Source organism: Lepidothrix coronata, unplaced genomic scaffold (assembly GCF_001604755.1).
Source record: "Lepidothrix coronata isolate B3197 unplaced genomic scaffold, Lepidothrix_coronata-1.0 Scaffold139, whole genome shotgun sequence".
NCBI classification, from domain to species: domain Eukaryota; kingdom Metazoa; phylum Chordata; class Aves; order Passeriformes; family Pipridae; genus Lepidothrix; species Lepidothrix coronata.
Window position 1 is genome coordinate 1,449,717 of NW_016690319.1, and position 24,428 is coordinate 1,474,144.

A 24,428-nucleotide genomic window follows, 5' to 3' on the forward strand; every position below is an offset into this window, starting at 1 on the left:
CACAATTCAGTTTTGAGAGATGTGGAGTTCTCTCTATCCCTTCTAACTCACCACCTGTAATAATTTGAATATCTATTTCATCACTCTTCTTCCTGTTTGTCAGCTAGGATACCAAAATCAGCCAGAATTCAGAGGACTTTACACATTCTGAGCTTGTTCCTACTAGATACATTTTAATTACATAGAGAGTGGGACAGTGGCACTGTCACATCATTGACACTGATGAAGAGAAATCTTGAGGAAGACCTGGAAGACGAGGAACTTATTTTGAAGATTCAGAACTGAATGATGGCATATGATGATATATTAATGAAATTAGTAAGAAGGTAAATGGATATTCTACTGTGAGATTCATAAGCAGGAAGGCATAACACTAGAGCTCCTAAACTGCTATGCAAAACCATAGGAAACCAGTAGCTCAGAGGTTCAGTACTTCACATTCACAGTAACAAATGTCCAGGTTGAGAGAAGACAATTAAGTTTTTATTCTTAATGCTCTTGGAGGAAGTGGAAAAACTGCCTGAGGGTCAGAAGTGCCTGTTCCTACATTCTTCTGTCTGATGTTCTCTATACAGTTACTTTCAATGCAATCCTTTTCCAAACAGGCTTTTATCACAATCACCTTATCTAGTTTACTCCTAATGAAAAATTTAAGAGATACACATTACTTCATCTTTTCTCAGTTAGGTGACCTGATTAGGAGGGGGGAACCTCAGTGATTACATAACTTGCACGCTGTTTTGTCATCCATCAATGCCTGCATTTATTTCAATACAGATCAAGTTGAGGAATTCTTTTTTTTTTACAGAAAAGTAAAATGGATATAAAATATATCAAGATACATAAATCTTAGATCAGAATTCATTCCATATGAACTGCTGGGTGATATGTCTGAGTTAAGAAGAAGAAGTCATCAAAATATTTTGGTCTGATAGCTTTATGTTCCAACTCGTATTCTCTAAGAAAAGTGGATGTATTCAGCCATTTCATGTAACAGCAGGTGATGTGATACTTGCTTCAAGGACTAACATGCTACATCAAATGTATTATGGTAGTTCAAATGCAAAATATAGTTTACTGAAGGTCCCACTTCAGAATGATACAAAGTTAAAATATCTATCTTATAATTTTATAGTAATTCTCTCTAAATGCAAGAATCTTCTTGTAATGTGTTTCATTGAAACAATTTAATTTGAGATTCAGCTAGAATATGCCTAACTGATGACAACCTAAACTTAAACTCCAGGCATATTTTAGAGTGAGAAATATGAACTAGTTCTTGCAGAATTTATTTGCTGTCAATTCACTATTTATTCAGAGAAAAATGGATTGATAAGCTATTTGATTGTTTTCATTTGAATCTGCAGTTCACTCCACCTCAGACCTCTACAACACCCCCTGTCGTTGCTCATTCCTTGGGGAAAGCTACTCCATAAATGCACCTCTGAGGTGATTGTTTTCATTTGAATTCAATGTCCTTGCTTGGCATAACCATTAACAGCATTTAACAAATCCTTGTTTCAGAAAGGATGTATGACTTCTATTTGAGGCTACAACAATACTAGGAAGATATAATGGACACACGTACAGTCCTAAAATGTTATAACCACTACAGAGTAAAGCTAATATGTACAGTTAAATATAATATCATATCCTCATTTAGTCCCTCCCCACAAGTACTCAAAAATACACCATTTGTAAAAGATTTTGCTAATATTTTAAGACAAAAAAAATCAAAAAGAATCTAATTAGTTACAGCCAACATCACTAATTAGAAATTACTAGAAAAGACATAGTTTGCGTATCTATACCATTTAACCTATTTCCAGACTATGTAAGCATATTTGATATCTCTGAACAATGGAGATCACAAATTTAAATAAGTTTAAAATAATGGGTGCTACATTTGAGGATCTAACAATGGCCTTTTTTGAGATGTTCATATCATAGTCTTGTGCATGAAAGGAAATGCCATCTACCATCTACCCTCTGCAGAGATGAGTCTGCAGAAAGCTGATACCACACAGTCTAGAGGAATTCAGGTCAATCTCTTGCTCAACCACTTATCTCCTGTAGGACCTGAAGTAAAGGCCAATGTCTTTGCACTTCATTTAAGCCCTCAAAGAGAAAATTAGGTGTACAGGATGCTGAAGCATAAAATCATTGAAGACTGAGATTTTCAGAAACTAGAACAATTAACAACAAGTTTTGCAGACCAGCATGGAGAGTGTATTCCCATCTCTTCGCAGAACAACATATTACAATAACGTGATTGTCCTCGAGGCATTGGCTATTTTTGTCATTGTATTTAGGAAAAAAAGGGAGAGCAAATCTATCAAAAGACAGAACACAGTTTGTTGCTTGAATTTATGTGTTCATGCCAAACTCACACTGTGATAAATTTAAATTTTCTATGTGTATGGATACCTAAAAAAGGAGGGTGTATGCATTACCCACTTCAGTGGTTTCTATTTCCTACCCCTGTGCATTAATCTTTAAGCAATCCAATAAAAAACCCTATCTTTTAGCACGTTACAAACACAGCAGCCCTTCACATTGTCAGAAGGGAATACTCTGTCAGTGATTAGGACAGCACATCTTGATTTTACTGCTGAAGGAAAATAACAAGAATGCATACCCATACCAATATGTAGAAGCCAAACCTCTTGAATCTTAATAATAATAATGTTTTTAAACTCCAGAGAAAAAAAGTTAATCAAAGAAATTTAATTTCAAGCAATGTCAAAAGAAGACATCATTTTGCAGCAGATGTTTTGGCAAGCAGAATGCAGACCAAATTCTAAGCTCTAATTGTGAGCTTCTCCCTCACAGTATGAATTTTCCAAATTGAAAGTCTCACTGTCTAATTGAAGCACTCAACCAGCATATGTTCTGCTCAAGAAACTGTGTGAAGTTTGAAATACTGTATATAAGCAGTATTACCTTCTTTTGCTTTCAAGGCATCAAACCCTTGGAAATACCATTCCTTAATTTAATGCTGAAATGTAACTTCAATTACTAAGAAGCAGCCTCCTCGTGATGAAAAGACAATTTTTAAATATCCAGCAGGGAATGATGTCACAGCTTAACACAAACCACAGATTTTCATCCCTACTATATTGCTTCTCATATTCTATCACCATACAGAGACACTAACATGTTTTGAAGAGTTTCCATCACTAAGCCACTCATACTTCCAAGTCTGGACAGAATCTAATGAGTGTTTCTACATTTCAAGTCCCAAGATTCATAACTTTACCTGAGAGTCATCCTTTGGACTGGAGGTAGTATAGTCTGTGACAGTTTAACTCAAATGTTTGATATCTTTCTTTACCCCTACTCTTCATCCTCTCACATTCATTTAAAAAAAATTTAGCAGAGATGAACCAAGACTACGAGCACTGGAAATCATATTTTAGCTCTCTGAAGTAAAATAGCAATAATGCAATGATCACAAACTTAGGAAAAGCACGACTTAAACAGATCTTAGAACATCACAATATATCTTTCACATACCTTCTTTACTTCTAATTTCTTTTTGTTTGATTCCTGTATTCCAGCAAGAGCTGAAGGTGGAAGGGGAGAGGAAAGGGGAGGCAGAAAGGGGAGGGAGCACTTGAAGCTTTTTGATCTAACAGTATATTACCTCTCCCTATTAAAATTGTATTGCTTGAGCTGCAATATTCAGCATTTCAGGTTGGACAAAACTCTTCTAATTTGGTTTCTTCATTCCTTTCATGGTTTCTTATCTCCTCTAAACACAACACTCTTAGTCTCTGCTTTGTTTTAAGGCCTTTAGAATTCACAAGATGATTTAGTTTGAGAAAACTTTTCTGGATGTCATCTGCTCCACCTCCCTTGTTCTCAATGCAGTGCTAACCAGCAGCCTTGTCCAGGTTCTCACACGTGGTTTTGCCCAGTGAAGTTTTGAGTATCTCCTGGAATGGAGAGTCCACAGCTTCCCTGGGAAAATCAGTATGGTGCTTGACCTCACTTCCTGTGAAAAAATTTTTCTGAAGTTATAACTGGAATTTCTTGTGTCGGCTTGCTACCTCAAGTACAGCATTTTAAGACAACACAGTTGGTACAGAATTTATTGGAGATAAATGCCTCCTTTAAATGATTAATGGCATCCCAATTAAGCATCTGGGATGGGATCAGTTGGTTTCTGTGGCTACCCATCTTTCCACATTACTCTGGAAAGAGCTGAATGGTTGGTTCAGACTGGAAATTTTGCTTTTAGACACCAATTTAGGTCAGATACCTGTCATTCACTCTAACTTAAATTTCTGCAAGAAATGTCATAGAATGATTTGGTTATATCTCCCTACAATAGGGGTTTAGAAGCACACTTTGACATGTTTGAACTGTCAAGCATGTAGAGATGAAAGAACCAAACCAGGCCTTTTTTTTCTTTATACTGGAATGGTCTCGAGTTAAATACCTCAGACCTTACAAAAATATTTAAATATACTAATTTGAAACACAGAGCTTTTAAGTGGTATTATCATTTTGGCAAATAATTTTAGTTAATAACTGCAAATTTCTAGATGAAAGTAAAGAAAATTTTGGTAATTTATTTCAACATTATTTTCCCACTCTGTCTATTCTTTCCAAGTAAATGCCAGACAAGCATATGGCAGTCTGATTGCTTGTTCTTTCTACCATTAAGTTTAATGAGGTCTACCACCTTACTTTTTAAATCATTATATGAGTATGTATTTGAGGTGTAATACATTATTGGGTTAAGCTATTTGTCTTCATAGATCAGATATACTAATCTGCTTCTCTGTTTAATTCAGTTCCTTAATATTGATTAGAAGGCCAAATCTGAATATTTAAAATAGTTCATTTAACCATTTGTCTAAGGAAGAACCAGTGATCACAATAAAAGTCAGATATGAATACTAAGTTAAGAAAATCTCAGTGTAATAGAGGTGGAAGGTATAGGGAAGGAGAACTATTCAACATCACTAGAAAGACCTGTAGACTGCTTCAGTAAATCAATTCCAGACAAACGGTATAAAAACCTAAAAAGGTTATTTTCATGTGCTTATGTAGAGATGGACCTGTGAGACTGTGCAAGTACAGATTAAAGAACAACAGTAGGATTTACCTCTAATTTTTATTTTTTAAAAATCTGGATAAAGAAATGAAAACATGCCTTTAGGCATTAAGCCATACTTTCGCCTTAAGCATAACTGTGACAGATGTTCACATGAAAACAGAAATTAGGTGTGGTAGCAAGCAGTCATCACTGTCAAACCCTGATTACCCAACACTTAAACATTTCTTAGCACTTGGCAGGAAAAGGTCAGGGAGTAGTTACTCTTATGCACATAGGATAGAAGCATAAAAACTTTTATAGGGCAGATATCTGTAAACTTTTATCACTCATCAGGCACATTACGTTTCCAATCCTTCTGTGAATATTTGTCTTGTTTTCAAAACACCAACCAGAGCATGAAAACAGAGCCTTGAGGGCATGAATGCACTATCACTCCCTGTTACAGAAATGGGAAGTGAATCAGAGCACTAAAAGGGAGAAATTACTTTCCTGAAGTAAGAAGAAGCTTAACTAGGCCCTAGGAATTGTCATTAGCTAATGGGGAAGAGCAATCTGCAGAACTAGTCATGAACCATTTTGCTGAAGTTACTGATCTCTGACAACCTGCCTACGTTGTTCACACCAAAGGGTGCAGCAGCATGCTGGGTTTGCTCCAGATGAGGGACTCAACTGAACATTAAACAAGTGGCCAATAGCCACAGACCTTCTCAGTAATCTCTTTAGAATGACAATATAAGAGGTTGCAGGACATAGAACAGCAGTCTAAGCACACTGCCTCATCCTACCATTTAACCATTTGAAAGGAATGCAACTTATTGATATTTCAGCAGTACTTATTTTATAAAATTCTTCACAGAGATTTAAAAGAAAGTTCCAGTTAGCAATGATTTGAATAAGCAGAAGTGAAAGAGGAGCTGATAGTAATTACATTATAAGAAAAAGGATGGATGCTAAAACCAAATTAAAATTACTCAGAATTGACATATTTTGTGGAAAATTAATGATGGACAAATTAGATGAAATAAAATAAAGCCTAAAGATGTGTTTTAAAAGACTATAATGACAACCTGAACCTTTGAGGTTGAAACTCATTAGAGTAACTTGAATAGATTTCCTTTTGTTTTATGTGCTTCGGTATTGCTATCTTGAGGAAGAAGCACGTCAAAGAAGCTACTTCAGGCTCAGACAATACAAGAAGAAAAAAAAAAAACAAACATAATGCATGACTATCTTATCATCTAGAGTTGGGGCTGGCTACAAACAACATCCAAATTAATTCCCAAACTCACAATGAGACCCCACAAGCTCCTGTTACCGTACAAAACTTCTCCAACATCAAAAAGTGCCTGATTGGTGCAATATGTAAGAAAGATTGGCAACTTTTATCCAATAAAATCGCCAAGATTTTAAGAATCATCACTATCAGTCAGAATGTGGTTCCTCAACAAAACTTTAAGATTGGGATTTCTCTCTCATTCTACACTTTGAATGACCAGGAACAACTAAGTGAAATCAATGATTTTTTTTTATTATTATTACATGACAAAAGCCTAGCAAGACAGTAAATCCTTAGCATAGCTCAGAAGCCTGGAATAATACATGTTTATCACCAGCTGTAACCATCCAAAAAGTCTGCTGATTATATAATAATCTTAAAACCCTGCATAGGTTGAAGACTTAAATGTTGTTAATGATAGCTAAAGACCAAAGCAGATGATTGTTAACCCTCCTATTATTTAGAAGTTGTTATAGGCTAAAGAATACATTATTGCAGTATTAAGTGGTTTTTTGTTTTACTGATTAATTTTGTGTCTTATTGAAAAGACACAAGATGTTTAACTACTGAACCTAAAGTTGGTCTTCACAGACTTTCTCCTGGCATGTTTTTGTCTGCAGAAATGATGTTTTAAGAAACATAGATAAAATATTACAGTGTTTTACTGGGAGTCAAACTAGTATGAAGCAGAGCTATTAATCAAATCACCAAATGAATAAGGATGAGAATCTTAAAATATTTTATACATCCCATGTTCTGTATTTTTGAGTTTTGAGTTGGTTATGTTCTGCCTTTTTCTCATTGAACTAGAAGACAAGAAAGTTTTAATTTTATCAAAATTCATAATTCCTTTTCTTAATTGTTCATATTCAAAGTTAATGTTTTTCTTGTATTAGCACAAATGCCATTAACTGTAGAATTTTGTTTGTTTGTGCTTTCACCTGAGTTGTTCAAGGGAGGTTAAATTTAGCATATCAGAGAGAAACCCTTTACCCTCAGGGACAGCATGAATTTATGTGCCAAATCTCTTGACATACCACAGCAGCTTCCAAAAAATATAAAATTGAAGGTCTTTTTAAAAAGTTGAAGAGGTTTTTGAAGAAACAGCAAAAGGAAATAATTCTAAATGAAATAAAAGTTTTCCCAATCAACTGAATGTTGGGGTTCTAGCAAATGAAGAAAATATAAATTGATCTTCAGATCCATAGTTTTTGTGCAATTCAGTGTAATCTGAAACACATTTCTTCAGATTCTAGAAACTCAGCCTATTTGAAGAGAATAGGAGATATTGTTTTTATGACACTACAAAGCAGACTTGAATACACAGCATTTGCTGAGGTAGACTTTACTTTTATTTATTACTTGGCTTAGCGGAAAAGAAAGGCACTTCAGACCCAAAATATATGTTATCTTCTCTGTGCACAGAAATTTATGAACAATCCCCCTTCATCAGGGGATCTTTACTGAAGAACGGAGGGTGAACACCTGTAGAACTTTGATATTTTATAGTATCTGAGTGTTTGTTCTTAAAGAAGAATTTTCTCTCATTTCAAAAGCATAGATCCTTTTTCATTTGTTTTAGTTCAACATGAGACATATTTTCAGTGAGTACTAAGGTTATTTTAATCTTTTCTTTTGAATTTAGAAGAAAAACATATTTAGGTTTCAAACAGATACAGTTCTCTAAAAGGAAAATTAGTAAGAAATTTAGAGAGAACAAACTTGCTTCAAAAAGTTTCAGGAGATATTAAATTCCTGGGAAGAGGAAAGGAACTGTTCCTGCCAGGAACAAAGACAGAAGAACTCCTTAAGTGGAAACTGGATATTTTAACTTGCTTTGCAATGTTTCCACCATTACTTTTATACGTATGTGCACTAAGAAAATACATCTTTCAAGTACCTGTAATAAGTACTGAAATATTTTCAAGTATCTCTTCTCGAAAACCTTCTGCTCTTTCTCTCACCTCTCTTCCTTGCCGGAGGCCAGTATTTTCCAACCCTTTCACTGGCAGTCTCTGCACTGCCTCTCCTCTCCTAGACATCACTCTCTCATGTTACTTCCCAAAGACCAACAATAGCTTTTGCTGCTTCCCAGAGCTGATAGTGCCATTTGGGAGGGCACTACTATAATTAACTCAAGCATCACCCCAGTGATTTATCTTTGTCATCTGAGTCCTAGCAACACCAATAATGTAATGGGCTGGGTCCATTAGCAAATCAGTCCATTACAAACACAAAATATGAGTAGGGTGATGGACATTTCTTCATCTACTTCCAGCTCCCACGAGCATACCACCTTAAAAATAGTACTTAGACTTCTACTGTTTATAGCAAGTCAGAGTTCATATATTCTTATCTCTTCCTACTAGTTAGGTTACCCAAGGAAATTTTCCTATGTATGTCTCTGCTTGGACATATTAAACACTGTCTAAGGAAGGGAATGAGAAAACTCAAATTATCACATTAATATTTAAAATAAAAAAACTCTCCTGCCGATTCCATCCAGTTAAGTATGTTACCTCATGGGGGGCAACCACATGCCGAGACAATACATTTGGCTCAAGAACTTCCTAAAATATACCTCACTGAAGGCACAGTCTGGCAAGTGTTGTTACTTGCGTTCTCTACTGTCCTGCTCTCCCTAAGTTGTCAGAGAAAGGCTATAGGCAGAGATCATGCTTTGGTTTGGTCCTGGCATTTTAATTTTTAACCAAGTATGAACATGGTGGACTACAGATAAGTTTAACGAAAACTACACAGGAATAAAGAAAGTAAAGGATGCAGATTTACATCATCTCTGTTTTCTTGACAAATGTCCCAGAAATAACTTAAATCTATACCACCCCCCTAAAATTGTCATCAAGTATTCCTTTCACAGGCCTATTTTGTTCAACTTCAGAAACTCTTGCCATGGCCTCCATTCATTAGTATCAACCTCTCTGACATTCAAACATCCTAACAGTTTCACAGCAGCAAACTATGGAAAGAAACTTCTGCTGGTCAGCTTTGCAGCAGGTTTACATCACCTCTAACTGTAATTAGGAGCGTCTCCTATATATATATTTATTCTTTTATCTGCCATTTTCATTCACTATTTAGCCTTCTGTCATGAGTCATTAAGATAGTTTTTACATTTAGTTCTAAACATGATTAAAACTTGGTGCTAATAATGACAAGATCACAGTTTCTTCACTTGATGATTCTTGTGAGTCCCTTCCAATTCAGAATATTCTGTGATTCTGTGATTTTATGACTGCTTTTGTTGTGGAAGGAAGCTACACAATTTACTGAAAAATTTTTATTCTTTCTTATAAAAAATATTAGATAAAATGTAATGTATCATCCAAAACTTTTTGCTTGTCACATCACAAAACATTTGATTCTGGATAAAATATGGACAAAATATAATTTTTGACAGAAAACCTTTGATTTGTACTCTTTGAAATAGTAAAATTTTAAATAAACCAACACATATAAAAGAGAAACACTTATTTCCTGAGAGACATGAGCTTATGTACTATTCTTCAATGAATTATTTTGATTACTAATTTAATCTATATGAATATTTACATAGTATTACTTTTAGCATTCAGTAAAGCCAAATGAAAGATGTTGGAAAAAACCCAGTAGTTGCATGAGGATCTGGAATTCTATATCCAGTGTTACTGTACAAGTCCAACGTATAACCTCTGGAGATTTTCTTCCCTTATTGGACAGGACATGGACATTAAAGAAATATTCCATAAAAGAGTGCAACATGCAAAGACTTGATAAAAATGAGTTCTTCAGCATGTGCCATTTACCAGCTCAAACTACTCTGAGTAAAGTAGTAGGAAAGAGCCCCAAATCTTTTCATAATCATAAAGGATAAAAGTGTGTATGCATCTTAAGACACATTCTTGAATAACAGCAGTACTGTTACTGCATGCTATGAATAAGAAATTAAAGAGTAATCGTGCTTTGGAATGTATTTACTGTTCGTGAAATTACCTGTCATTTAAACTCATGTTTTTTTCAAGATACTTTTGAAATTTCTAAGAACAAACTACAGGTTGCAAAAAAATAAAAAATAAATAATTCTGTAAATGGTTATTTATCTATGTTAGCAACACAAACATGCCTTAGGCTAGAAAAATTCATGCCTTGTTTCAAATCTTTCCAAATGTCTGTCTTATCAACAGAAATAACAGTGGTTTTAGAATTGTATCACTTTTTTTCATCCTCAGACTGCTGGAATAAAATCATTGCTCTAAGTGATTCCCTTTCACTTTAATTGCAGTTTTTTTAGAAGAGGTTAATAAACATCCATATTTAAACTGTAGATTTTATGGGTTATACTTAGTACATAAACCATTAAAGTTTTATAGTCTTTGCAGAATAAAATAATCATTGATCTTTTTCATTTGAGTGCTATTAAGACAAAGGATGTAAACATCAACTGATTAAAACATCATTTAAAATGCTTTACAAAAGGTTTTATAAAATTTAGTTTTAAGTAATTTTACTCATCAAGACTTGACAAATCTGAAGAGTACTTCATTTATTTTCCTTTATGAGAATGTTTTGCATGCAAAGCAAAAGCCTGAGGGACCTTCAGTCCCCATAAAAGGCTATGCTTTGGATACTATGACTTTTCAACAAGTTATCTTGACTCACAGTTAAGTCGACTCACAGTGCAGTGCTCTCCAGCAAATGTGTAAGGCAGAATGAGATAATTCAGAAAGCCTATTCTTTTGCTATTACTACTCATCAGTTAAACAAACAAGCATGTGAGGTATTTAGATCCTATTGACTGTTTTAACAACAACAAAAACCCACTTAAACAAATTTTTAAGAGTACACTGAAAACAAAGCTTGCTGTGTGTCATTTCTAGGCATGTGGAGTCCTTTGTCCAGAGATCACTTCCAGCCAACAACACTGTTCATGAAAACACCTTCAAGTTTATACTTCGTGGCCTACCGTATGGCCATTTATTTAATAGTACAGTTGTGAGCTTGTAAAAACAGGATACTTCTGTCTCAGACCTTTACATTTAATTATGAACATGAGAATTGGTGGAGAATAGTTAGAAGTTCACCCACTCTCACACTGCAAAAAGGATCAGCACAAACATCTCTTCCTCAGACACCAGGTGATGAGTGACTAGAGAGTGATACACGGCCTGAAAAATCCTAGAAAACTGTGATCTATCAAAGAGATGATGAAAGTAGACATACTATATGCTCAGCCTGCATGAAGAGCGACACCCTACCCACAATGTAAATACAATCTGCAGGGGGACAAGTGACCATCAGCATTGAGATATCCACAAGGATCTTGAACAAGGCCACAGAGTTGAACACCAAAAGAGATGGTAGATGGTGAAGGCCAAACACAGGCAATGCTATCATGCACATACTTACACACTTACACAAAATAAGTCTTCCAGATAAATCAAAACAGATTAACCAAAGGCACACATTACACACCAAAAATTGGACAGCAACCAGGAAACAGGTATGGTCAAATAATTTACATCCACATTACAGTTACAGAAAGGAATTCAACGATAGGTATTATAATGTTCAGCAAGGTGAACAGATACAAACACAGGCTATCTTAAGACACCCTAAAGATTTGCTTCCCAGGAGAATACACATCCTAGAAACCTGAATTTGTTCTGAAAGCAATCATAGAAAGTCAGAGTACCCTTGATACAAATTTAACTTTAATAAAAAATTTTAATTGATACTTTTTATGGTGTCTACCCATTTGTATTCAACTAACTCCTTGAAGCTCTCAAGACTACTGTATTCTATGTGATGAGAGGTGACAGCTGCTCGTTATAAGCATAGGAGACTGCTAATTCCCTAACTGAAACATGATCCTAAAAGTGTTCAAATAAGTTCTGAGGAATCAGAGAATGGGTTGTGTTGAAAAGGACCTACAAAGATGATCAAGCTGAATTGCCTGCCATTGACAGGAACATCCTTCACCAGATCAGGTTCTTCAAAGTCCTATCCAACCTGATCCTGAACACTTTTAGTGGTGGGGCATCCACAATGTAATATCTTTAATAATATTTTAATATAATGCAACTTAATACCTTTAATATCTTCATTAATGACGTAGACAGAGGAATTGAGTGCACCCTCAACAAATTTACAGATGACACCAAGCTGAGTCATGCTGTTAACACACCTGAAGGACAGGATGGCATCCAGAGTGATCTAGGCAGACACAGTATTCCTGGAGATCTGGATCTAGCCTAATCTAATTCAAAACTAGAAAAAGACAAAAGAGCTTAATTTCATCATGTCTCCTAAGCTGTAAATGTTTTTTGTCTGCATCAGAGAATCAGTGTTTTACTGGTATTTCAAATAAAACCCAGAGTGTAGATTAAGGATTTAAGTGTACAGGAAATAATTCTGGCCAATTAAAATAATCAAATATTTCATACTGATGTTGATTCATTCCTGTTTTGCAAGCACCAAATAAAAACATCTGAATTGCCAGGATTTTCTGGTGTTGGCTCACTCCCTAATCCTCTTCTTCTCCTGCAGACTCAGTTAAACATTCTGGACAGTGATGAAAATGTTATTATAATAAAGAATTCCTCAACCCATTCATTATTTTTCTATTCTTCCCTATTTTGAAAAACATTCAGCTAAATAGCAATAGAGATATAGACCATAAAAAAGAGTACACCTACCTTACTTAGCAAACTTACAATTGCAGTGCTATGCAGGACACGAGCAAATCAATCCCCCTATTTCTAGATACCTGTAAATGAGCAGTCATGCAAAGAATAACCCCAGAAGCAATAATCTCCTCTTTCTGACAAATTAAAAATTTGGTGCACTACAGTTCTTCACCTGATAAAGGATCTTTTCATGGAAATAACATTAAAAATCAGCACAGACTATACTTTTACTGCCAAGTTCTTCTATATAGGCAGTATTCCTTTTTGATTCACATCAGACTTCGGCCACTATGTTGTCCTCCCCTCTGCTGCAAACAAAGCATTCTGACAGCATGTCATCAGTACTGAACTTAAAAGGATTTTATATGATGAGGGAAAAATAGTAATGTTGTGCTCCTCTGCTCAATTAACTCAGAAAGCATAAAACAGAACCACTATGTAGTGATATACAAAAAACTTGGGTTTATTTTGTAAATTTAAGGCTGATAACGTCTAAAAAAGCTAAAGTGTTTCAGAGTCCTCCTCCGCTCTTCACTATCAAAACGCTACATCTTATTCATAACATCCATAAAATTGGCACATCATTTCTGCAGCACATATCTCTCTTCTAGATAAAATGACTATCCAGGACAAGAGCCTAAGGAAAAGATTTTTAAAATCTCTTCTGGCAGCTTTCTGACAGGTTTTTTCCACATTTCCTGGCATAACTCTTCCCAGAAATACTTCTCAGCAAGCAGGTTTTCTACATTGTCCATTTCTATCAGCTGTCTGGCCACAACAGGAGAAAAACTATACCTAAATACACAAGCTTCACCTCTATAAATATGGAGTGCTGCCTTTGTGCTGCCCTCAAAGCTGCTAGGATGTTACACAGACTGGTTTTCAGGAAGCAAGGAGTACCACATTAGCACTTTAATCAGTTGCCACTGGTGCCATAACCTATGCACAGTGGACGCCCTTTACTTCTCCTCCTTTCCCATATGGTAAACCTTTACCAGAGGAAGGTGAAATATGAAGCTCTTAATATTACACCTGGTGCTATTGGCATAGAACAAACAAACAGGAAAATCAGGGAACTGAATCAGGATTACTACAGATGGATCATGGATCATTTTCCATCCATGTTTAATACAGCTCTGACATTGTCTCTGCTCTTCCAAGTCATACATTTCTAGTCAAAACTGTAAACATGTTTCTTTCCAAAGGATGCTTACTTGGGAACCTTTCCACTGGCAACAAGGCTTTAATTTAGAGTTAGGGATGGAGCTTTTCAAGCAACATTACTCTTTCTGCTTATAAGCATTTATTCAGATCTTCTACATTGTATACCTCTTCCATTACTGATTATGCTCATACTACAGTCTACAAAGTGTGATAAAATATCTTTTAGAAATTTTTCAAGAAAATGGTCAGCATATACTTCAAAGAATAAACAAACAAGGAGTGCAATGCAATGTCTGATTTTCCACCTTGTAATGGTAAATGTCTTGGATTTCTAAACTTTAAATTCTATCTCTCAGGAGGTTGAAATATATAACTCTGAGAGCTTCAGAAATAAACAAAACCTGGTTTCTGATGTATCTGTGCTTTGGAGACTACAAAAAATATCTACACGAGATTTTTTTCCATTGGAGGGTCCATCAGCTTAGTGTTGATGTTGATGTGTTGCAAAATTAAACACTTCTTTTTAGATCAGAGCCTTATACCAGTATTTTCCTACAAGTTAATTAACTTCTATACTTTGATGCTTCGTGAAATTTCTTTGCAATGAACAGAAACATCACATATGCACATTCACATGCACTCACTCATATTTAATACAAATGCTAAAGTTTTGTATCTCCAAGAACTAATTCCTAGAAAAACAGAGGCTTACAGCTTCTCCCTCTGCAGATGAAAATGCAGAAGTATAAAAAGTGTTTGCTAAACAATCTCAAATATTTTTCAGAACAACAATTTAATTATTTTTCCATTCCTCAACAATCTTCAAATTATATTTTAAAAAGCTACATAAGCATTGTTTATAGTCATAGTTTCTCTCCTTCAACAAAATTTAGCCATTTAAATCCCATACAGTCGATTCATCTTTTTAGATCAGATAAACTTGCAATGAACTTGTGATTCTTCAGGGTCTGCAACAGTGGGCTGTCTTCAGTTTAAACAGCTGTGTTGTTACGATTTCTTTTTACTTGTGACTTCAGGGTATCCATTTGCTTCACAATTAAGATCATAGCACCTACAAACGTTCAGCTAACCAGATTGTTAATTGCTATGTTTGCTTTATACTTCCTTGTATAAATAGAAAATATTCCTCCTGAAACTGAATGGTTCAAAGGTTCACATTATCTTCCTGACATTTCTCAGGTTACTCACTTTTTACTTTTCCTTCTACTCCGTGTCTGGAGATATTCCTGATAAAAGCTTGCATACCCCATGTTATCTCTTCTAGTCTCTTCTTTGATGAAAGCTTTTGTCTTTGTGGAAACTAGTGTTGAATGTTTTCTTCAGAGGCAGCCAGCAAAAACTGAACTAGTTTTAGAGCAAAATCATCAGTAACAAAGAAAGTAATCTTATGTTTAAAATAAACTGAAATAGAGTAAAAATGTTATAAAATACACCTTACTATTATTATTATTTGCAATTCCTAAAATCACTATTTGGTTTTATCTATTAGTTCCTATGTATGCGTCTGAGATTCACCACTGGTAAGTTACTTTTGCTTTCACCTCTCCTAATAATTTTATCCAGTTCATCTGAATCCTCAAATTCCCTTAAGATTGTCTTTAGATAAAATTAGAAGCATAACTGAAATGAGAGCATTCCTCTGTAAACATACAATAGAATGTCAGCACTTCTGTCATCTGATTTCTGACTGGAATTTAATATATGAGCTGTGAATAGCTTGTGACCTGTCCATAATGTGGGATTCATCTTAATGCAGACGCAACGGAGCCAATTCCTCATTACAGTCAGAAGAGATGAATGAGAACTTTCAGGGCTCACTTCATCTCACACCAAAGTATACGTATAGGGTGATTGTACTGCAAGATACCTTTATGCATTTTTCTCCATGTAAATATTTGGAGAAATTTATTATTTTTCTCCATTATATTTTGTGAGGAAACTTAGGTTGATTAGCTCAGATGCCTATGTCTATAACAACCAAACTCTCAAGCTGAGAGACCGCTTATTGTCTCTGAAACGTCTCAATTTTTACTCATGTTTCATCTTGATCATGTTGTTTTCATAAGAAGGTTGTTGAAAAGTGGCCAGTAAATGGCCAGAACTTTGGACTGTACTCTAGCCTCTTGGCAAGTAGTCTGGACATGCTGCCAAACTCATTAGTTCCCGTGAAATTGCACTAGGGTGAAGAGGTCTTTAGAAATCCATTTCCTATGACGCAATCTATGACCCTGATGTCTCAATCAAGGGTAAAGCTAATTTATTGAATATACAAGAGAGAACCTCCAGTTCAGGTATTCTTTTACTGATCACCTGCTTGATCTTGTTTTAGCCATAAAGTAAAAATGATTCTCCACTGATACTGCGTAGGATTGTCAGTGAAGTCAATGAAGATAAAGCATTATCAACAGCTGCAATTGTTCATGAACAAGCATATTTACAAAGATCGTTTTTTGATTAAACACTTGTTTTCTGTCTCACATTCACATACTGAAACCCCTGTCACACATTCTGTTTAAAGTTTAATATGACGCCTGGTTTACCTTCTCCTTGGGCTGATAATGCTCAGGAGCTGATGTGTCCCCAAAAGTTTCATCAGCTTGGAAAGAATTTCTGGAAATATGCAAAACTACTCAGCTAGTCTATCCATTTAGCTCCGGCATATGAGCTAAACATAGCAGGATTCAATAATGTACTGTTCACAAAGAAAATGGGAACACTGAGGATGATGCTGCATGTCAGCACATATGAGAAGGCAAAAGTCACTTTGCAATGTGAAGACTATGAGCAGCAAGGCAGTTCTGTTAACAGCATCCTCACACTCAGGATCAACATATTTGCCAAAGATGGACTTGGCAGATGGCCACACATCACAGGAAGCAATACTTTGCATGGGAACAGACTTCGGAGTGCTGTTAAAAGGGCTGTGAGTCTCACTCCTCAAACCTAGGCTCACTTTACTGAAAAACTGAAGAGATTATGAGTCTATGAAGTCCAACAATAGTGCTTATACCAAGTTATATGATACTAAGATGATGTTCAGGAATAACAGGGTTTAGATACAGGTCTATTTTTACTTTCTTCCTTCCAAATTAATACAAACATGACTTCTCCACTCCTCCTTCAAAATAATTAGAGTAACCAAGCAGTCTGTACAACAAGAAAGACAGTGGAAATTTATGGAAGAACAAAAGATTAACAATTATTAAAATTTGTCATTACATTCCATTTCAATTATGTAGAGTTAAACAATGAGCAAAACAATCTGAAGACTCTGAACTATGGAAAATCCTGAGAAAAAAATACGAGAAATTCTAGTAGACATCTTTTAAAAATTCAGCCGGTCGCATTAACTACAAACAGTGATCACAAAGCACGACTGGTTAAAAGACCCCAACCCTAAAGCACACTAAACAAGTCTAAAGTTTTATTCATTTCATTATGAGTTATCAGTAACTTGGTTAAAACCAGTACTTTTTAAAACCTTGCTGCATACCTACGCACTTTATAAAATGTGAAAAGGTTTTTTTTATAGTAGCAATTCTTTGAAACATTGTTTCTCTGCATTTTAAGAGTTGAAGTTATAGTTTCTCTGATCCTTATTAATGCTGTGAATTACTTGAATTCAAGACTGTATAGTTTTGACAATTTTTTAATTTTAACTAGTTGAAAGAAAAGTGAACATTCATGAAAGGCAAAAAATGAACAATTAGTTATGAAAATCTGCTATTGATTATGACAAATTGCTACTAGAATACCCATTCTAGTTCTTTTACTACTCTTAATTACCGTGATTAAGATTTCTGCACATCAATTAGAATTGTTTTGGTATGGCAAATTCCAATCCCTCTGTGTCTCTCAAAGTAGGTAAGCACACATGTTATTAAGGGGTTTTTTTTCTATATCTAGTATATGTAAATAAGGAAAAAAATTTCTAAGAGTATATAAAATTAAAAAGGGGCATAATTCTATAAAGTCAAAATTTACATAAAACCAACCTAGGCTTTTTTTTTCTTTTAGAGTATTAATTAGCTCAGACAGAAACAGGAAAATTAAAACATTCATGACATATGTCAGCAGCATAATTGAAATACTTAAGGATGAACAAGATTTCTATCATCATACCTAGCATGACTAAGTAAAAAAAATTATTAAAGAGAAATATATTCTAAGATAGATTTAAACCTAGGACTTGAGAAATAACCTATCTTAACCTGAAAAAAATACCCTGGATTGTTTCTCATTGAATACCTCAAATACCAGCTAACACTGTTCTCATTCTTACTTTAATTACCCTGACAGCATTTGCTTTTGTAGCCCCTGTAAATTCTTAGTATTTCTCAGGAATGCCGTTGGAGATGAGATGTAGAATACCATTGCTCTGAAACTTTCACTCTCTGAGAGTTGCACCAAACTGTAAGTTAGCGAAACTCTTCACGTCCTAAATTACAGTGGGAAACTCACAAGCTCTGGGAAAGAATATGGCCTGAAACTTTTTTGTGTGTCACTTGGGATCATATAATTTTTTCCTCCTACATTACTTCTGACTAACACTCAGGTAGGCTTTAACTTATGGCCTAGCAGTGTGCCTGAAAGAGCTATTTGGCCCTCAGTAAGGGAGAGGATATTCCAGCTTTAATAGAGTACATAAAATTCTACTTTGTGCCCTCTTGAGTCTTCCATGGAAGTTGTGGCTCACTGAGGTGGACCATAACTGTTAGGAGTGTACTTACTGCATTGAAGTTGGGGAAGAGATTGACTGCTGCAGCAGTGTCCAGAGGAAATGGAAGAAACGGTTTAATATCCAGCGATGGCTGCAAAGGTGGTGCAGGAGGACGCACTAGGGCTGGAAGAGCAGGGCTCTGGCATGTGCCACCTGCATGTACAAAGAGACAGAAGGCATTCAGCAAGTACTGTGGTTGGGGGGAGGGAAGGCAGTACAAAAAAACAACATCGAAAAGCCAATATTGAATCAAACAAATACATTTTTATTAGTCCACAAATTACTGCATTACTGAAAAAAGCATAGCTGACTCAGTGACTATTGGTTACAATTCTTTGCCAGAAATTGCTTCAGGTGTCAGTCTATCATTTTAAAAATTAGCTCACAGATCATTTATTTCCATGGATTGTCTAGAACAATAGTCCAGCATACATCTGACGTCCCTTTAGAGCTTCAGCTAGTCTCATTCTCCTATATATAACTTCAGTGCTTCATCCCTACTCTGTTGCTCAACCCTATAAAGGCAGACTACTCCAAAAGAAAAACAACAGCTTCAGCTCAGCAAAAGTCATGTCATTTGCAGACTTCTGAGTTTTTTAGTTAAATGCTCGCTCATGAAGCCAACAGCTTCAGTTTCAACATAAACCTCACAAACATGACATACCTTGTCACCTCAACAGTTGATCGATACAAATCTAAAAATCCAGACAATTTCAACAGCCACCAAAATTCTGTTTGTGGGAAGGTACCGATGAACACTTTCTGCTCTTTGCAAGGGGTGGAGCTCATTCAGACTATGTGCAGCAGAAAGCTCCTCCCAGCTAACCACCAGCTCTGTGGGAACCTAATGCAAATAAAGAAATCCTCTTGCATACTAATAAGGTGCTACCTGCTTGCAGTGGACCCTATTTTGCTTTTTTGTTTGCCCCTTCCCACAAGCTGGAAGGATCCAAGCTCATTCTCTCCTTTCAATGTCTCCTATGTTTTGGTGGCACTCCAAAACATCAATTCCCTGCTAATTAAAGACTATTTGGATCCTAGGAAACTGTTAAAATATGCCAGTGTTCTTCTAATCTGAGAGGCAGGCAACAGACTGTAAAAACTTTCTGGTAAGAGTCCAAGAAACAGTAAAAAAAAAAAATGTAAAGGGGAATTTTACCCCACTCCCTGAACAGAGACACAGTCAGACAGATCAACAGAAGGGAGAGATCCAAAATCTGTTTCTTTTTTTCCTCTCATACACACAGACACTTCATTAGACAAGTTGCACACATTCTTTAAGAGCCCAAATACAAAGTAGTCAAAATGATATATGGGATCTCTCTGTATTTGGCCAGAAAATCTGCTAACAAGGTTTGTCATTTTATGCATCTAATTGGTGGCTAACAACAGAGGATTTAATTAACCAGTGCAGAAGGTCATTCAAAGTTGTGCTTCTAGGTATAAAATCAGCTGGAGCCAAATTCTGAAAGACTGTGTTTTCCGCCAACTTTCAATGCCTTCGTGAAGCATTTCACTAAGAATCACTGGAAGAAAAACCTTACCCACTAGTAAATTAAAGATATTGGATTAGGGTTCACTCGAGTCTCATGACAGGTTTTTTCCCCTAGAGTAGAGTAACTGCCATTTTTGGAGTAATTTCTACATTTACCTGAATGCAAGTATATAAGAAATCATTTTTTAATGCAGCAGCTGAGAATATAGGCAACAGAAAAACAGAGGGCAAGCAGCTCTGATTTCCACAGCTCACTAGCATAGAATCGTCAAGCTATTTCATGGTTGCCATTGGTTTCACAATTGCTACATTCCCATGGCATTATTACAAAAACACAGTAAAAATAAATTTAACAGGTCAGAATGGTGATGAGGTAATGTTGAACATGCCAGTCACACCCTTCCTGAATAGAAAAGACCCATAAAGGTATTTTTTTTTACACGCTGGAAATACTTATTTTTTCTCATGTAAAGCTTTTACAGATCATGAAGTGAAGAAGTCACTCCTATCAAAAAAAAAAGAATAAGAAGCGTCCAGATTGCACCTGAGATTGTACAGAATCACATAGAAATTTCAAGGTGAGCATTTTCCTGGCAATAGCAAAGAATTTGAAGTTGATTAAACAATTTATAGCTCACAAATGCAAACTGAAACTGAACTGAGAAATATCAGCTGTGCTTGGGGATACAGCTCACTGGGTGTATTATCTCAGTGCTGTGGAGGAGGGCCTCATAGGTTCAGATTACGTAGAGCAACAGCAGTGGTATCCCATACTTTTCTAGGATACCAAGCCATGAAGGATGAAATATTTCTATTCTGTGATCCTTCCCTCTGGCATGACTCGGCACTCACGCACCTGCTGCTGCCAGCCAGTGCAGCGCAAAGTCATCTGGGGACGAGAACACGCTTTAAATGGAAAAATTCAGCCAGCTCTGCAGGACCTTGGCTGGGACTCAGAGCCTCTGGAACACAGTTTAAAATCTACCACAGTCCTGGCTACAGTGGCACAGAAAATTAGTATGTTCAGGAGCACAGCTGCTCTCTGTTTTTTCAATAGTGTCAGACATGTCCCTTAATGATGGAGCATGTGAGAGGCATCATGAAAATTGAGGTTTTGCTTGCAAGAAATTCTCTAATGTTTATGGTTGCAAAAATTAGCTTTTATTTCCATTTAACATGCGCAGAGTTGTAGTCTAGAATCCACAGCAGAAAAACTGAAGCAATGGAAACCATTTTTGTGACTCAGCTTAACTGATGAACATTTGGACAACCTTTGAGAATACAAATGTTAACTATTTCCAACCTAATCCATTAGCAGAGTGATGGAGAGGGGTCGAAGTCCACTGGGAAGAGTTCTTGAAGAGTATACACAGATAAATTCCAAGTGTTACTGAACATTGGATCTCAGCGAGGAACCATAACGATTACTTAAGACTCTTTTGGTGTTCTGTATGATAAGCTTCTACACAAAGACCTCTATAGATTTCCCTATGCACAAGGAACACTGCCGATCAACAAAATGAAGACGAAGGTTCAATGTCAGCCTTTTCACAAACTTCCTTCCAGAAAGGTTTGGGTAACACTGACCAACAAAATCAGGATAACCTCCCACAACACTGATGGGTTTTTTCCACAGCCTGTGCTTGATGCTCTGTGTTATTATTACCTGAAGTTCACGTAGACAACCTTGTCAAAAACTAGGTGCATGCATGGCCTGACTCAAGATAGTCCCCCCCCCAAATGTAATTACATTTTATAAGTAGGGTGCTACAATTACTTAAAATGGGAGGTTACTAATGTATCTCCTAATTCCAGTGTTACAAGTTACTGATGCCATAGTCTAAACACTAAACTCTAAGGGGGATCAGATTTTAAATGGGAGGTGAATGTTCAGACATTTGAGAAGTTTTTGTTAATAATTTTACCTTAATTTTCTTTGTAGGAAGCACAAGCATAACACAACTTAGAAGATTAATTAGCTCAGCATTTTGACCAAATTTGAAGCAATCATTCGTTTCTTCACTTTTCAGGCAATTTAAAACACAGGCAAGATAATCTCTTGGACAAAGGCAGTGGCAATACATCCAAGGTGTGAACATGCAAGTGTGAAGAAAAGTTCACCACAAATCTTTGCAACTTCCTATATCACATTGAGACAGTTTTTGAGAACTTCTCCAGCATCAACCAAACTGTGTATTTTTACATATGGATGCAGTTCTGTGTCTCCAGCTGGGACTAGACATTTTTCCTTACCCTGGGTAATCTGGTTTGCAATACAGTGTTATGTTCTAGGCACAGACAGTCTACATGGTACAAAGCCATGTGTCCAGCATGAGGTTCATGGTCTTGGTGGCAGACCTCAGTCAAGTGGTTCTCCTTCTGAAACCACTGGTGATATGAACTTCATCACCACAACACCTTTCTTGCCTAAACCAAGGGAATATGACAAAAACAGATGAACAGATGATTCCTGCAAGTTCCACCTCAAACTGTGCATTTCACAAGAAATTGCCATATTTTATTTGTTTTGAGTCAGAATGTGTATGAATACTTGAGTCCATCCTGACGCTCCCCCCCAAATGTGACTTTAAAAACAATGTTTCACTATGGAATTGAAAATAGATTTTAAAATGAGAAGTCATATAAAAAAAAAAAGAAACCATGTATCTTAAAAATGCTAAAGTTTTGATCTCAGAGATTTTTTTTTTGAGGTCACAGTTCTTTACAAAAATTTAACACCTTCTGGCAGAAATTTTGCTTTCAGTGAAATAGCATTTACTGATAAAAAACCTTCCCATGCAAATTTTTGTGCCCAGTTCACCTGAAATATTCCTTGGATCAGTTTTAGGTAACGAAGTATAAACAACTGTAAGTACTGACTCTGAAACCTGGATTAAGGGAACCACAAAAACTGAATATGCACAAAGGAAACAAAAGAAAATGGTGTTAGAGTAAACAGACATGATAGAGCAGGGAGGTTTTTACATACAAGAAAATAAATAGCAAGTTTCCTTAATTTTTCTCAAGGAGATAAAGATCCCCGTTCCTCAAGTTCCCTAATAAACAGCTCAACAGTTTGGCTACTACATATTGCTATATTTTGTAACTTGGCTATAGAGAAAGATATGTTACATCTTTTCCTGCATAGTTTTATCTCATGCACACTCTCATTCCCAATCCTTTTAAACTCAATTGCAGGTCTAGTTTCCAGAAAAGGAACCACAAGATCTATTATCAAATAGTCTCTCCTAAGGAAGAAGCTAGCCCAGATTTTGCAGACACAAAAATGTAGATAATTTTTTGCAATGCATTTGGAACTTAGAGGTATGTAAACTGGGCAGGAACTCCTAAACTAATACCCCATTAATCTAAATCTTTTGCAGTTCTTCTATCACTATTACCACCATAAACACTGAGTGAAAAAGCAAATCTCTGCAGAATTACATTTTCATTCCTCGTTACTTTGCAATTTTTTCCTTCTGGCCATGTGTACAGCCATTTTGAATACTGCAAAGACACTAAACTACAATTTCCCTTTCTTCCTGGAATCTGAGTTGGTTTGCAGGACCATAATATGGTTTCTCCCAGATATGGATATTTCCATGTTTTCCACCCCATCCCACACCTCTCTCAATATTTCCACGATAACTTATTTGAGTTCAAAACAATACTCACATTTTACCTTGGCAGAAGCTCAGAGAACCGTTCAGCAGGTATGACTCAGTGGAGAGAACAGGAAAGCACCACTTAGAAGTTAACTTTTAGGTAGTTTTAAAAGATGACTTCAAAAGATATCATTAATATTTTTTATATAGGATCCTAATACCTGACAGTTCACATGCAGTAAGCATTAAAATGTATCCTAGAGAGCCCAAGCCAAACCAGGAGTTTTTCCTAGAAAATTTTCAAGAACACTGACTCAGGTTACTTTAAAACATAAAAGGGAAGAGATATATGGAGAGCTCATGTTCTAGCTTATAAATGTACATAAACCTACATTT

At 35.9% G+C, this 24,428-nt stretch overlaps 1 protein-coding gene across 4 annotated transcripts in view; it reads right to left on the bottom strand.

The window, feature by feature from the left end:
• The window catches only part of ZNF385D (zinc finger protein 385D), a 408,247-nt gene that overhangs the window by 113,445 nt on the left and 270,374 nt on the right, over positions 1-24,428 (bottom strand). For all 4 annotated transcript variants that reach the window (XM_017827439.1, XM_017827438.1, XM_017827441.1 and 1 more), the window contains one exon: positions 18,943-19,085. In XM_017827439.1, coding sequence (XP_017682928.1) covers positions 18,943-19,085 — 143 coding nt within the window. The remainder of the gene's footprint in view (positions 1-18,942; positions 19,086-24,428) is intronic.